The 15,601-nt window shown below is 47.8% G+C and overlaps 4 protein-coding genes across 4 annotated transcripts; all 4 read right to left on the reverse strand.

Annotated features, from left to right (window-relative positions):
* Positions 1-449: 449 nt before the first annotated feature.
* On the reverse strand, positions 450-1,428 carry N7443_009495 (lipase/esterase-like protein; the record flags this gene model as incomplete). Its single annotated transcript, XM_056889551.1, has 6 exons — positions 450-692; positions 740-782; positions 814-1,131; positions 1,187-1,255; positions 1,309-1,371; positions 1,418-1,428. The coding sequence occupies 6 exons, from the start codon at positions 1,426-1,428 to the stop codon at positions 450-452; spliced, it is 747 nt and encodes a 248-aa protein (XP_056736042.1).
* Positions 1,429-5,316: 3,888 nt separating this feature from the next.
* On the reverse strand, positions 5,317-6,419 carry N7443_009496 (DUF3716 domain-containing protein; the record flags this gene model as incomplete). Its single annotated transcript, XM_056889552.1, has 4 exons — positions 5,317-6,016; positions 6,075-6,146; positions 6,200-6,346; positions 6,409-6,419. 4 exons carry the CDS (start codon positions 6,417-6,419, stop codon positions 5,317-5,319), a joined length of 930 nt encoding a protein of 309 aa, XP_056736043.1.
* Positions 6,420-6,673: 254 nt separating this feature from the next.
* Positions 6,674-7,114, reverse strand: N7443_009497 (uncharacterized protein; the record flags this gene model as incomplete). The annotated part of the gene is made up of 1 exon (XM_056889553.1): positions 6,674-7,114. One exon carries the CDS (start codon positions 7,112-7,114, stop codon positions 6,674-6,676), a length of 441 nt encoding a protein of 146 aa, XP_056736044.1.
* A 3,063-nt stretch (positions 7,115-10,177) lies between these two features.
* Positions 10,178-12,112, reverse strand: N7443_009498 (uncharacterized protein; the record flags this gene model as incomplete). Its single annotated transcript, XM_056889554.1, has 1 exon — positions 10,178-12,112. The coding sequence occupies one exon, from the start codon at positions 12,110-12,112 to the stop codon at positions 10,178-10,180; it is 1,935 nt and encodes a 644-aa protein (XP_056736045.1).
* Between the last annotated feature and the right edge of the window lie 3,489 nt (positions 12,113-15,601).

Genomic DNA, 15,601 nt, shown 5'->3' on the forward strand with positions numbered 1-15,601 from the left:
GACACTGGCGACAGACAATCACGGAATACTTGGGGATCCGTAAAAATAAGTCCGCGGCGGTGCGGGATGCCATTGTACGATAAGGTTTCGTAGATCGTCCAAATATATATTTGCGGGGGTCGTACAAAGAACGGAGCTTAGTCTGTTGGGGCGAGGAAAAAAGTAAGTGGGAATTCGCTAAAGATTTATATTTTACCCCTGAATCTTACGCCACCCAAGCTAGATAGTATTAATAATATGATAGGCTGATCGAATATACTAAGTTTCCACTAAGACAAAGCTTTGTACGACGACCCTTAGTATATATGACTATATATAATTTAATAAGATCTATATCTACGAATGATTATAAGTAATAAAAATGCGGATTTCATTCGGTATTGTAAGTATTCCCCCTTCTAGCCTAAAATGCTATCTTCACTCCCTACCACCCATATTGTACGTCCTCCCTAGGCCTCTTCGTACCAAGCAAGTTGAGAAGGCTCGGTCCGACGCCGGTTATCCTCCTCTTCAGTCAAATCCACTATAGTGATCTCTTGGACCTCGCTATCCGCACGAGGACGTTGATAGGCCCGACGGGATAGCCCTTGGGCCGACCGGACGACACTCCGGTCGTCCGTTAGGTCAATAATATCCGTTGCGGGTAAGGGACGAGGTGGGTGCCGTGGCCATGGCCGTGTAGCATTGCGGGGCTGTCTATCTCGTATAGAGCACCGAGATACGTGATCACGCCACTTACAATTGCCACAACAGCCGCCAAACTGACCTGGGAGTCGGATACACTGCGGAAAAGGTTTGCACCGGTCCACACACGCCTCGCAAGGCTGAACGAGTTGATTGCCACGGGACTGGATCAGCAGGGCATTAATGTACGAGGGTCGCTGGGAGACAATTTGCTGCCCATTAATGTTGCCTCGTACATGCCAGATAGGGCGTCCACGACCCCGAAGGATCGCGAGCTGCACCGGAGTTGTGCACATCCGGGCAAGCTCATCGCCGCCAACTGGGAGTTGAAGCTGACCCTGGTTACCGCCTGGTCGTTCAGCGTATTGGATGAGGGACTGGATACCCTCCGCGTGCGTACGAGGAAGACGAGGGTTCCCATCCTGGTCAGTGTAGGGGAAGGGCCAGCTAGTAGAGATTGCACATTAGCTAAAGATCGTTCATAAAAAAGTCAAGAGCTTACCTGCTCCATTCCCCGGGACCAAAGTTCATGATACCTTCGCCGGCATAGGGACTCCGCTCCCGACCTCCGCTGTACAATAGTTAGTTTCACATATATCGCTATAGGAAAGGAAGCATACATACAACGATCCAGAGCCACCACGTCCGCCACGGCTACCACCACCACGGCGAGAGACGAGGGAGGAACTAAATCGGAATTAGTTTGATTTCACTGCTTGGGTTGGGTTCGTACAAGGGAGACATCTTGACGTAATTGTACGTCAAAAAACGAGAGAAGAAGGGGGGCACAGGGCGAGAGACAATCAGTGATTTTAGAAAAAGAAGTAAAAAAAAAAGGTTGATTTTTAAGGTAGAGAAAGTGGTCAGGTAAGAGAGATATAAAGAAAGGTAAGTTCGAAAAGGAAGAAAACTTGATTATATATTGAGGATTGTACATTCATCCGAAGTACGTCTATTGTCCTAGTCTATTGAGGCCATAATGCGTTTGCATTGATGTGGCTGCCTCAGTCCTATTGTACAAGTCTATTGAGCCTCATTGTCCGAGACTATTAAGCACATTGTGCGTTTGCATTGAGCACATTGGGCGTTTGCATTGAGGTAGCTGCCTCAGTCCCATTGTACAAGTCTATTGAGCCTTATTGTCCGAGACTATTGAGCACATTGTGCGTTTGCATTGAGCACATTGGGCGTTTGCATTGAGGTGGCTGCCTCAGTCCCATTGTACAATTCTATTAAGCCTTATTGTGCGTTTGCATTGAGCATATTACGTGTTTGTATTGAGGTGGCTGCCTCAGTCCCATTGTACAATTCTGTCAAGCATAATAGGCGTTTGCATTGAGCACATTGGGCGTTTGCATTAAGGTGGCTGCCTCAGTCCTATTATACGAGTCCATTAAGCCTATTGTCGACTGCAATAAGGTGACTTCCCTCGTTCTTTATCTATTAATCTTATTAGTATACTAAGTATAATTAAAGATACGTCTTTAGCGAATTATAATAGAATATATAGATATTATAGTAGTGGAATATATAATATAGTAAACGCGGCTGCGGCCTAAGGTATTATGCATACCTAGGAGCATATATAGTATCTCCTACGTAAGGATAGAGATAGAGAAGTTATCTACCCTTTTTATTTATATTCGTTAATTAAGGTAGTATAGCTACTAGAAGGCCTTCTTTAATAAAGTAGTAGGGTTTGAGGGTTATACTAAGCTTATATAAACCCCTAGCCTAAGGGTGACTAAGTATCGCACGACTGGCCAAAGCGCACCCCATCAAAAAAAAAAGGTCCAAATTTCTAACCCCTGTAACTACCTCTTCTTTTGATTGTACGATCTTTAAATTGAAACCGGGTATAGAGCGATCGCGAATTTAGAACTTTTGAAGTTTTGATGATTGTCCGACCGATATTTTCAACTGGGATGCACTCGAGAAGTCCAACTGGTATGCACTCACTAGCGCCGTTTTTCGCCCATAGTAAAGCCAAAACCCTAACTGGTATGCAATGCATCCCACCACCCCCCATGGGATAGCAAATACCACTAAGCCATCCTCGATAAATATATTGCGATGGGCCCCCTCGGTATTGCGGTGTCGAATACTTAACAGCTCGGGGGCACGACTGGGCTGTCCGGCGGTAACGTGGATGGCAATACTTAACTGCTCGCGGAATCGTACGACCCGTTGCATATATCGTTGAATGGCCGATGTCCGGAACTGCTGCTCGTGGGTATTGATGAATTGCTGTTGGACGGGGTCATCCTGCGTTAACCGCTGTAACATCCACTGTGCACCGTCTACGGGCCACTTCGTACGGGAATCATATAAAAAATTCCACCCGGCCTTGGCCTGCCCTGGGTCGTCCATCAAACTGTCCCACGGGATGGATGGGATGGGTATCGACGGGGTGGTCATCAACAGCTCGTCTCGTAAAATCCCCTGTAATGATCCGACCAACCCATGTACGAACCCACGGAAATCCCCTATCGTGAAATGCACTTCCTTGTACAACAACTGGTCCGGGCCCATCCACGTAATATGTCCGGGCGTCGTGGTGTTATAATGTACGCGCAACCCGTACGTACGTAAATCCAACATCCACTGCATTGGCCCATGCGTACCGCGGACCAAAAATGTGTCGACCAACAACTTTAACCACTCCCGGAATGGCCGCGATCGCTGCTGGCGCTGCTGCTGCGTGAATGATATTAAGTCGGGTATGGGGGAACTCCGATTATGTTGTACGACGGATAAATCGGGTTCGGGCGTGGGCGTGGGACTGCGGCTGGTGTATCCTTCGTCCTGACCAACAAATAAATATTCGGGGTCGTCCATTGGACTCTGGCTCCACCACTCGCCCACGCCGTGTCGGTGTTGTAAAAATTGTACGATCTTATCCGCGTGGGGATCTAATCGTAATGCCTTGTGCAACACCATAAACCGCGCGATCTTAATGATCTTGGATAATATCGGTGGGTATGACTCTACGGTCTGCCACCCATCCCGGCTGCGGCCTAATACGGCCAATGCACACACTAATGCACACTCGTACTCCTCCGCACCGACCCGTTGGTTTAACAGCTCGATGCAAAAATCCATACATGCCCGCTGGATGGATGTAAGCTGGTATGGCTGGGGCTCATCCGTCGTACGACTGGGGCTGCTGAGGTGGTTGACGGTGGACTGGGCACATCGCCATAATGCCTGCCACGCACGCTGCTGCCGCGGCATTAACCGGTATCGGGGGCTGGACCATTCGTGCGGCTGCTGCGTACGAGCAAAAAACATCAAAATGCGCTGCCATGGCTCCACGTGTCGTCCGATGTTGTCCATGTCCATATACGCTTGTAATGGTCGGTACGGACTCTGATACTCCTCGGTCCGCGCGGCCTCGATGCGAATTAAATGGCCACATTGCTTGGTGATCCGCTGGCTGACCTGGGCTACCCCATCCATCGCATCCCAAATGGCTCGTACGACGGCCTCGGGACCTTCTGCGTCCGGATCGGGGGTCGCGATGGACTCTATTAATGGTCGTCCGGGGATCCCGTGTAAATACTGGGCCCACTGGGTCCGTCGTAACCATGGGTTCGTTTCATCAAGCTCGCCGGCCTGGATCACGGTCTCATCGCGGGCCTGCGACGCGGTAAAACACTGTTCGAGCTGGTTCACTAATCCTTGGACCACGGTAGGGTGCGGCGGTGGAGACACTGGGTCGTACAACGGGCCGGGCCGTCGCACGTGGATGTAATGCGAACCGGATTGCGTGGTAAAAAATCGCTGGCACGAGACGGCTTGCATGGCATCTTGGATGGCCGCTTGGACGGTCGTTGCATACCGGGCTGCTTGATGGCCTCGATGGCGACCGTACGGTGACCATTGATGCTCCGTACGCCAATGTTTGCGGAGACTTTCTTTGCCGCGACACACGTACGTACAACTCGGGCTGCGCGTACACAGGAGACCGTCTGTGTATACGGCGAGCTCAGGGATCGGCCGGTCGATGGAGGTTGGAAAGGTCAACCGATCCACCTCTGGATCGACCTGGGCCCACTCGTGGATAGTCGCCTGGACCTGCCGGGCCTCAGGGATAGTTGTACGATGGGGCGAATGGGTTAAATGGGCCACGACCTGGGTCGGTCGCACAGCATGCTGACACTGGCGGCACACAATTACAGAATATTGTGGGAGCTGGATAAATAACTCGGCCGCGGTGAGGGAAGTCATTGTACGATAGATTGTAGTAGATCAAGAATATATTTTCACTGGAATGGTACGAATAATCACCACAGGCAAGACTTGTACGAGGGAAAAATCCCTGTGGGGTCAGCTACAGTTTTGTGATTACCCCTGAACTCTCCCGCCACGCCAGCTGAAGCCGTGATGAAGTGTGATAGGCTCGTCCCTCGCACACGGGTTGAAGTTCAATTAAGCTCCGTACGATAAGGCATTGTGGGACCGGAGAATAAATGACATCATGTACGAACTGTATTAACTACAGGAGCAAGTTAAAAAAAAAAAAAAATCAATTCAAATCTGCAAGCTCGACAGTCCTAAGTATTCATGTAAAAGGGGGAGGTCGAGCTACGCCAGGTCTTCACTGCCTGGATCAACGATCGTACATCACGATCACGCTTCATCGTCCGAGGGGTTCCAGGCAATATGGGGTCGAGGGCGGGGTCGAGTCGGACGAGGGGGATCCTCCAGAGTCAAATCCACGATAGTGATCTCTTGGACCTCGCTGTCCGCACGCGGGCGTCGATAAACCTGACGGGAAGGCCGAGGGGCCGACCGGACGACTTGCTGCTCGTCCGTTAGGTCCACCACATCATCCGCTGCGGGTAAAGGACGAGGGGGGGCTCGAGGCCATGGTCGGGTAGCATTGTCCGGCTGATCATCTCGTACGGTGCACCGAGATGCGTGATCACGCCATTTACAATTACCACAACAGCCGTCAAAGTAGCCCGGGATACGGATACACTGCGGGAAGGGTTTGCAACGCTCCGAACAGGCATCACAGACACGAACGAGGGGATTCCCACGGGACTGGATTAACAGTGCATTGATGTACGAGGGTCGCTGGGAGACAACTTGCTGCCCATTGATGTTGCCTCGTACATGCCAGATGGGACGTCCACGCTCCGCGAGGAGCCTGAGCTGCATCGGCGTAGTGCACATCCGAGCAAGCTCATCGCCACCAACTGGCAGTTGCAACTGCCCCTGGTTACCGTGGGGTCGTTCAGTGTATTGGATGAGGGACTGGATGCCTTCGGCGTGCGTACGAGGAAGACGGACATTCCCTTCTTGGTCGGTGTAGGAGTAGGGCCATCTGTTCGACATCGTACATTAGCAGGTGATCCCGGGACACAGTAGAAGCATCGACTTACCCGGTCCACTCTCCCGGTCCAAAGTTGGGAATGCCTTCGCCCGGCCGAGGGTCCCAGGGTTCACGATCGCCACTGTACGAGGGTCAGCTTCACGTCCTAGAAAGTCACAGAATGAGGAGTCGTACGAGGAGTTGGAGCTACCCCGGCCACCGGAACTGGCATCCCAACCACGACCACGACCACGACCACGACCAAGACCAAGATCCCCACCACCAGCACCACCGCCATCTCCACGACCACGGCCACCACCACGGCCACCACCACGACCGGAACTATATATTTATTAGTATCACTGTAAATCACAACAAACGGCACGTATCATCAGGGATCGTACAAGGAAGACATTTTGACGCGCGTGGCGTCGGCGCGGCGAGGCGGACGAGAGAGTGAGAATGAGATAAAGAATATTGTAAGCGGCAGACGTGTCAGTTATGAAGAAAAAACACGTATACGAGAGAGAGTTGTGAAGGAAGGAAGGTTAGAAAGAGAGAAAAGAAGTGAATTTATATCGTTGGATTGTACAAGGAAACTTCCATCTCACTTCGAGTCTACCCTTATCGATATCGTACAACGCCGGAGATCTCCATCTACAGTGATTACTAGGCAGCGACCTCCATCAAGGCACCGACCTCCATTAAGGCACCGACCTCCATCAAGGCACCGACCTTCATCAATAACACGACCTCCAGCGAGGCATCGACATCCAACTCATCGTACAACTTCACTTTCACGACCACCACCAAGGCACCGACCTCCATCAAGGCACCGACATCTAACTCATTGTACAACTTCACTTTCACGACCTCTATCAAGGCAGCGACCTCAATCAAGGTAGCAACCTCCATCAATAACACGACCTCCATCAAGGCACCGACATCTAACTCATTGTACAACTTCACTTTCACGACCTCTATCAAGGCAGCGACCTCAATCAAGGTAGCAACCTCCATCAATAACACGACCTCCAGCGAGGCACCGACATCCAGCTTATCGTACAACTGCACTTTCACGACCTCCAACTTCACGTCCAGTATCAACATCACGATCTGCATTAACACCTAGCTCATCGTACAACTCCAACACCACGACCTCTAATCTCACCACCTACATTAACACCTAGCTCGTCGTACAACTACACTTTCACGAACTCCAACTTTATATCTAGCATCAATATCACGATCTGCATCAACTCCCAGCTCATCTCGTACAACTCCAACTCCACGACCTCCAACACCACAACCTACATCGACACCTGTTCCTCGTATAACTTCACATCGACGACCTTCAACTCCATAACATCGATCTGCACCTAACTCATCGTACAACTGCACTTTCATGAACTCCAACTTCACGTCTAACATCAACATTCGGCTACGCGCCGAATATCTACACAATGCTAGCATACACTACCAAATCGAAAAGGATAACCCCTTACCATCATATAACTCCCACACCACGACCTCCAACTCCCGGACAAAGATCCAGATCTGACTCATCGTACAACTTCACTTCGGCGAACTCCAACATCACGTCTAGCATCAACCTCACAGTATTAGAGGTCGTAGAAGTGAAGTTATACGATAGTAAAGGGGTTGTCCTTTTCGATTTGATAGTGTGTGCTAGCATCATATAGATATTCGGCGCGGAGCTAAATATAAATACTAGTCGTGATATTGATGCTTGACCTATTTTTACTATCACCTGTTCTACCCGACCTACATACGTATCGCGATTCCAACTGCCAACCTCACTGCGACTAATTAGGGCGAAAATATGAGTTAATATTAAAAGCTTTTAGAAGGCCTTCTTGATTAAGGTACCTAACTAATATTAATATAGGCCGTGTTTATAATTGATCTGGCGATCTTAGGAGAGTCAGAAAGTTCGGGTTTCTGATTTATCTATATCCGGTGCTTGGTTATCGTATAAGATTAACTTCACATAGCTCTAGTTTTATTTACTGACCTTTATATTTATTAGGACGATATCACGATCCGCAGACCTATCGCGTTATCCTAGGCCTCCCGAGATTCCTAGAGTTCTCAGGATGCTTATATAAATCGGGTTATATAAGGGAGTTGAGGGTTTGTACGACTAGCCTAACTGTACTAACCGTACCCCATCAAAAAATTCACGAGAATTTCAGATCCCTGTAACACCCTCTTCAAGAGGTTGTACAAGTCCAGGTTTGAAACCGGAGATAAACCGATCGCTCACTTAGAACTCCTCTAAATCTTAGCGTCGTCCGACCGTTATTTTCAAATGGGATGCACTCGCGAAGTCCAATTGGGATGCACCCCTTAGCGTGGCTTGGCACCCATAGTTAAGAATCAAACCCTAAATGGGATGCACTGCATCCCATAACCCCCCATGGGATAGACACTGTTAAGTCTACCACTTTTGGCGAACTTATATCATATAAAAGCTCGCGTGGCAAGAGAAGATAGATCAGATCTAACTCAAGTATGGTCTGTGTACGCTTACGCTCAGTCAAAGTGTCAAACTCATTCCTCGTCTAGTAGCCCTGCAAGGCTAGCTTATTATTGCCAAGATACTATGGTCTTACTCTACTAGTTTTAATAGTTTGTCTATTCGGCGCCTTTCTCCCAATTGTTGAGGCTCCCCGTGCAGCTGATTAGGTTGATCAATTACTATCGTATTGTTGCAGTATAACCCGTTTCAATGCGTAATTGGTGTTTAGAAGATTCTGTCGGATTGACGGATACTGGTATGTGCTAGTATTGAGGTGTTCCATTGAGATACACTGATGTTGTTCTATCTGGATCTTGCTGTTGAAGCGTTATCAGATCTCAGGGGTCGTTCCTAGCGTGTTACGACGCTGGTATGCCGAGCGTATCCCGTTTACCTTACAGAGACAAAGAGAGAATGGGTACTTGATGAATAACCCTGTCCTTAGTGGTAAAATACCACCCCTCAGTTCGACACAGAGTTCCGACTGAAAGAATTTTGCTCCAAAAACAACACCCTGAAATTTTCTTGACTCGAAGCTCTTCTCGCCATCCAGCATGAATCAAATTAAATCCCTGCGAAGCTTTGTCCCGATACGAAGGTGATGCATATCAATAATGCGCAACCCATCCTCCGTTTTTCTACCTAACGGCGCGTGTGTGCTTTATTGATTGGTTTCGAGTAGCACCCGTGCTTCTTGATTTCCTCTCAAGGAGCCTTGCTCGGGTTTGCTGGACTAGGAACCGACGGAATAAGACTCTTCACGTAGTCCTCGTGGAAAAACGACTGTGCGATATGTTGCAACCCAGCAGATCCTACAGCTAAAGTATACCCGTCTTGTGGGTTGCCTGATGTCTTCATGGCACCGCTGGAACTATAGTGGACGTCAAGAATATGGATTTGATTTGCCGGAACTTTTGCCTGTTTGATCAAATGTACCGCAGCCGCCCAATGATTTGATACCGCTTCCGATCAGCCATGTAGTATACAAAAAAGCTGATTGCCATGTGCCATCATTTCTAATGTCTTGTCGACTCTTGACAAAGTATCCTGATACAAGTCACTGACAAAGTCAAAAGTCACCGATAGTCGTACACGGCAGAGTGGCTATCCCCTGAGGTGTCGGCTGCCCACGGAAAAAATGATTATAGATGAATTTGTTCTGACCAGGGTGGCTACATAGCGAATAGGTCCTCCACGTCATCCATGCGTGGGCTGGTGTTCCAATCCATTCAAAGTTTGGTTCAAATTTTGGTCAACGGAGCAACTGGCGTACTGATGAGCATGCCTTCTAGATCCGCTCCTAATGCTCGATATTGGATTCGTTGAGACCTGAGAATCGGTTCTCGCCTCGGCCAGGTCATGTTGGATTGTTTCTGTACCAGACACCTGGGTAGGTACGGTATACGTTGGCGGCTCTGGATCGCCGCAGAGGCCTCGGATCATTGCTACGTCGCTTATTATGTGCTGTCACTTTTGAAGCCTTTGTTGAATTTCCCATCGATCCCATACCCCTTTCCATCACCAAGCACCTACATTATTACGGCGATGACTAGCTAGGTAGCATTAGGTTAATATAATATCATCATCATCACCATGAATTGAGTGAATGGATTTTTATTTTGTTAAAATGTCTACTCTATAATCCATGCGCCATCATAGAAAGGATCAACCCAAATACCCCCCGCCGAGTTTCCATCCCAATTGTCAGCGGTGAAAGAAATCCGTTCATTTCCAATAGTATAATTGCGGATACGGAGTCCAATGCCGTTAAATGAGTGTTTGCCAAAGTAGGCTGGAATGTTGCCTCTTGAGCCATCTGTAAATTTGTGCAAGAAGCCAAGGTTTAGACCAGTGCTGTTAGGGGATAACTCTTCGATCCAGATGTTCTCCATCAGCACATTATCGTAATTCATGAGCGGGTCGATGCGGAAAAGACCGGGGTGAATGCCCTCACAGCGGAAATTAGAGAGAGACATCAACGATGTCCCGAGCGTGCTGTCAGAAGTATTACCCCATACATCGTTCATACTGTCAGACGCAAATGTCGTTGAACCAAAGACACCCCGCCCCGCCTTGCCGTTCAGCTCGTTGCGGAACACTCTTGAATGAATTACGTCGACATCGTTCACAACGATATTGGTTTTGTTCTCATACCACCAGCCAAACTGTACAATTGGTGCATCAGTAGTTTTCCAAACAGTGATGCGCTCAGCGGTGACGTCGCTACACCACGTCTTGATGACATCATCGCCAGAATGGTAGAACACGTCATGTACGTAGCTTCCTGGGTACATTTCCAGACCGTCAGTCTGCACAAAGAATGCTCCAACTTGCTTGTAGTCCCAGGCATGTAACCGTATCGAAGTAAGGTCGCCATAAAAGTCCATACTATTGTATGGCGGGGCAGCTATTGTGACACCGTTAAGAATAAACTCTTGCGACTTATATGGTGTACTCCAACCCCGCCACATCCTGACATTATTCGAATTGTCGTTCAAATTCGTGTAATTGGCCAGCATATTCGCTTGGTAGACGTATTGCTCCCCTGAAAGAACTCCAAATCCAGTGGCCTTGATAATTGTGGAGTTTGTAGTGAACTCGATGGCACCTTTCACATATGATCCGGGCGCGAAGTAAACCCACGACACAGATTCTGGGAGACGTGCGTGGGCGGTGCCGGTCATCCAATAGACACCAGGTTTGAAGTACACAACTGATTGGTTGATCTTGTCTAGGCCAGTGATCAGGCCAGGCTTCATCTCGAGGGTTGATCCAGATGACGCGGATGGGACCAGATCACTCGTTGGGAACGGGCTGGCAAAGATCAAGAGGGCATTTCTCGGTTCCACGCCGACGATTGGCATGGTGTTATTATACTCTAGAACGTAATTGCGATATGATGGATCAAAGTCTTGGGCATAGGCACAATCAGCTGGCGGGTTTTCTACCTCTGAACACTCTGGGCCGCCCTTAAGGTTGCGATATGTAAAAAGGTCATCCTCGAATTCAATTGAAAATCGAGTACCTCTGGTGTTGAAGGGCACCTTCACGTAAGTGGCGCCTTCGATGTTCTGCATGCTGTAGCCAAGGTTGGTGGGTCGAATGATAACGTTTCCAGGGTTGCGACCATCCAGCCTGGTGATCCTGAGCACTGTATCGCTTGCGTAAAGGAACTGTGTCCACGCCATTGTAATGTTGGCGCCAGCTTCAATTGTGACCCCATCGCCAGAGATGCTGGTATCGCTGTAAAACGACGAATAATTGCCAGGGATTGATATCTTGCCATTACCATTGCGGGGGATTGATTCGTAAACAAAAGAATCGTAGAAACCGTCGGGCAAGTGGTGACCTTCCGCAGTGGCAACCTGCACAGAATAGACGTGGGATTGTCTGACATTGCTGTCGCTGGCAAGAGGCGATTTGTAATTATATTCTCCAGTCGAATGCCACCAAGTCTTGAGTTCGGTTGTGTCTATCGTTCGATTGACCCCGGTAAAATGGTGGGGAAAGCCAGTAGCGAGTACTGCTAAGAGCAGTAAATTCCCCAAAAGGCGGTGGAAGGCCATGCCTGATGATTGAAAAGAAACTTTGTGTAGGAAGTATTTGGATTGAATGAAAGTTTCTGAGGCTAAATAAAGAGCTCAGCGATAATCTTTTATACTTCTGGGAGATAGAGAGCGCGCCATTTCAATGATGTATTATCATGAACGTACATACAGTATCAAAGGACTTTCTCCGGCAATGAAGTCACGGGCAATGAAGTCACGGGCAATGAACTCGCGGGCAACAGACCACGAGCAACAGACCACGGGCAACAGACCACGGGCAACAGACCACGGGCAACAGACCACGGGCAACAGACCACGGGCAACAGACCACGGGCAACAGACCACGGGCAACAGGCCTGAAAACACGGTTCACGCATGTACTACGAGTGACTTTATTCTTATCTGCTTGTGTGAAATGAATTAACCCTTTAGACCCGCCAAATCATACATAATCGCTTAAAATCCCCACGACCTGTAGCTCCTGAATAGATAGCTTACCTGGCTTCGATGTGGACGCGGGTATTAATGAGCGTCCCAGATAGAGAAGATTTTGATTAATGACGTTTCATGACTTTCCTGGCTGCCAACTAGATATTCCCTTTTCTTCCTATGGTTTGCATAAGCTCCGCACGATTGATTGTTCGGACTATTTGAAACTCTCGAATTTCGGCAAACAAAATTGAATTCGAATCCTGGTTTCGGAGCTTCGAATCTATGGCCGATTCAATTCGTCAAAAATTCGCGAACATCAAACACATTCGCAAACCAAATATCTAGCCTAGTCATCTAGGGGAAAATGTAGTTTCAAAACAAGCCCTCGACATACCAGGTTCCTACAAGAGGCCCTTTGTAAATTAAGCTAGAAAACCAATCGCGTCGGTCCGAGAAAAAAAAAACAAAAACAATCACTGGATAACTATACCCAACGTACTGGGTCTTTCAGTTTGATTAGTATTGTCTTACTGCACTAGGCTATCAAGCTTTGTCGCTCAATTTGGAACACCTTAGCGTCTTTCAATTAACCTGGACCTAAATTCGGACGTTGTTCAGGGAGAACGCGCGTCAACACGCGGAGACGGTTTCTGGTAGGATCTTCGCTAGCCCGATGAGGTTATCCATGTTGAGATAAAAGTTGGTTGCATTGTATTCCATTCTAGTTGTCTATCCAGTAGGAGGTGGGGCTTCTCATCTATTCATGTCTCACAATGACCCCCATCACAGGCTTTGACCACCGTGATACTCAACAGTCCGTTTGCTGTGTATGAATTATGTTGTGCAACTACCGCTAACATGACCTTAGATTGCTATAGTATGTGTATTTCATTTCAGGCTTATTGACCCTGATCTCAAGATCTGCGGTGTTCGACAGCACGGACTGCCAGAATATCTACCGCCTTTCTAATGAGTCTTTAGTGCATTTTATTCGCGGACCTCGAATCGAGTTCGTACGAGTTATTATTTTCGATTCGAGTCAATAAACCTTGTCCAAGAACTAGTATACCTTTGATCAGTTGCTTGCTTAAGTAGCAAGATACAAGATAACTATGACACTCTGTGCCGTAAGCCAAGTCTGAGATATTCAAGCATTTTATGGACCATCCACGATTAGGCAATAAACCATGGCAGGCCGCTAGTATTCTCCACGTGTCAGTTCATGGCTAGGTCGCAGATAGACGCTCTGCTAGTTTGCACTTGCATGAGATGGCTTAAAATAGCATGACGAGATTTTTGAAAAGTCACAATCGCGTTGTGCATGATGATGATCCATTTAACGGATACAGCTCGCCCTAGACATTCGCTGCTATGCGGGGTGCTGCCACGGCTGGAAAGTGATCTTCAGCTCACTGGACTACTATTCCTTGAAGTTCGCTAAAAGTAAGTTCATGGTCGGTAGCTCTAGAATAAAAGAAATGAAAACAAATCGAAAGAACTGCACGTCTGCAAAACACTAGAAACACAAAGGAATCAAAATGACGGTCATATACTTTAGTCCTCCCCGCGACCAGTGTTCCGCCTCGCGGAGTTCACTCAAGTCACTCACTCTTCCTCAAAGCCACCCAACCCATGGGCTGCCGCTCGCATACTCGCTGGAACCAAGGAAGTACAGTTGACCTGGCCCTGCATTCCTACTGGACGCTATCACTATTCGCCTGTCGCAATGTCCTACAAAGTTATAGATAGAGAACTAGATAATGCAAACTTATTATCAAAATATATTTTATTAACTATATTGTTTTTTTGTAAAACAAGAGCAGGTATTCTTAAATCTATTAAATTACTAAAATATGTATAAGAATGTTGATCAAAAAACATAGTACTTATTCTTCTCATCGCCTTGTTGCATACCTAGGCAGTTAAATCGACTGCTTCAAACTGGTCTATGACATCAATTTTGACCATATAATCGGCTACTGCTGTGGGAACTTCCGGCAGTGACAGAAGCTCCTCAGGAGGTAAGCAATTCTCTGACCGGAAATAGTGCGTCTCATACAGTCGCGTTCATCCTGATCCTGCCGGCTTGGCGACAAGTATACCGTGGCGAAAGGTAACCCCTGATTATAGGGTGTGCAATGTGGCGTGTGCAGAAAGGGATCCGAACCGCATTCGGCGTCCTGGAAGGAAAGTCTACAGCCGAGAAAGTAGTGAAACGGCGCTGCTATTAAGTGGTTACGAATTGTTACATCCCCAGCATGAGCAGCTCTTCGCATACAAATGTACCTTGGCTGGAGCTTGTGATGCTTTGGTACTGTTGAATTAAATGCGCTAAGCCCAACTCGTGTTAGGAGACTACGGGAAGGCCGTGAGTAGCCATGCATTTTGATTATGCGAAGCAAGGCTCTGCCGTATGGGCGACACTCCTTGAAGAATTCATATCTATATCAATTATCTTGATCTTCACGCCCTTTGAATATGATATTATACTTCTTTAGCATTCAAACTATCTCTGTCCATTTTCAGCTTTTCTATTTCCCTTACCCTTTCTTGTCATGCCTGGCCTCGATACGTCCATATTTGATTGTGTTCACTTAGCTGCATTCTATCTTATGGGACATGGTGTACACTATCATCAAGCGACTCGATCCACCTGTGGCGAGTGACCATGGTCCCGAATTCGATTGCTAGCCTTGTTTTATTTCTTTTCAGCAAGCCACGCTTCGTGTCCAGGGCCAAAAGAGCGACTGATTGCTAAAGATTTCGTTTTCAGCGCCCATACCCTTCACAGATGCTTCATGGATGAGAAGGCTCTCCATATCGACATCGTCTTCAAGTTCACGGGCTCTAAGATCACAAAAGATCGCATGTGATGCTGTTGTTCACAGAATACCTTCCCTCTGGCATATAACCAAACTGAGACCAGGAAATCTCAGAATTGAGACTTTGCTCAGACCAGTGCCTTCTACTTTCTTTTTGCAATGACCAAAGGGAAAAAGGGAAATTACCAGGTCTTCTTGGTCTCCAGTTATCTCTCCACGTTCTTCCAGTCTAGCAATTGATCGCTCATGGCGA

Source organism: Penicillium atrosanguineum (assembly GCF_028827265.1).
Source record: "Penicillium atrosanguineum strain IBT 20685 chromosome Unknown utg000008l_segment0_segment0, whole genome shotgun sequence".
NCBI lineage: Eukaryota > Fungi > Ascomycota > Eurotiomycetes > Eurotiales > Aspergillaceae > Penicillium > Penicillium atrosanguineum.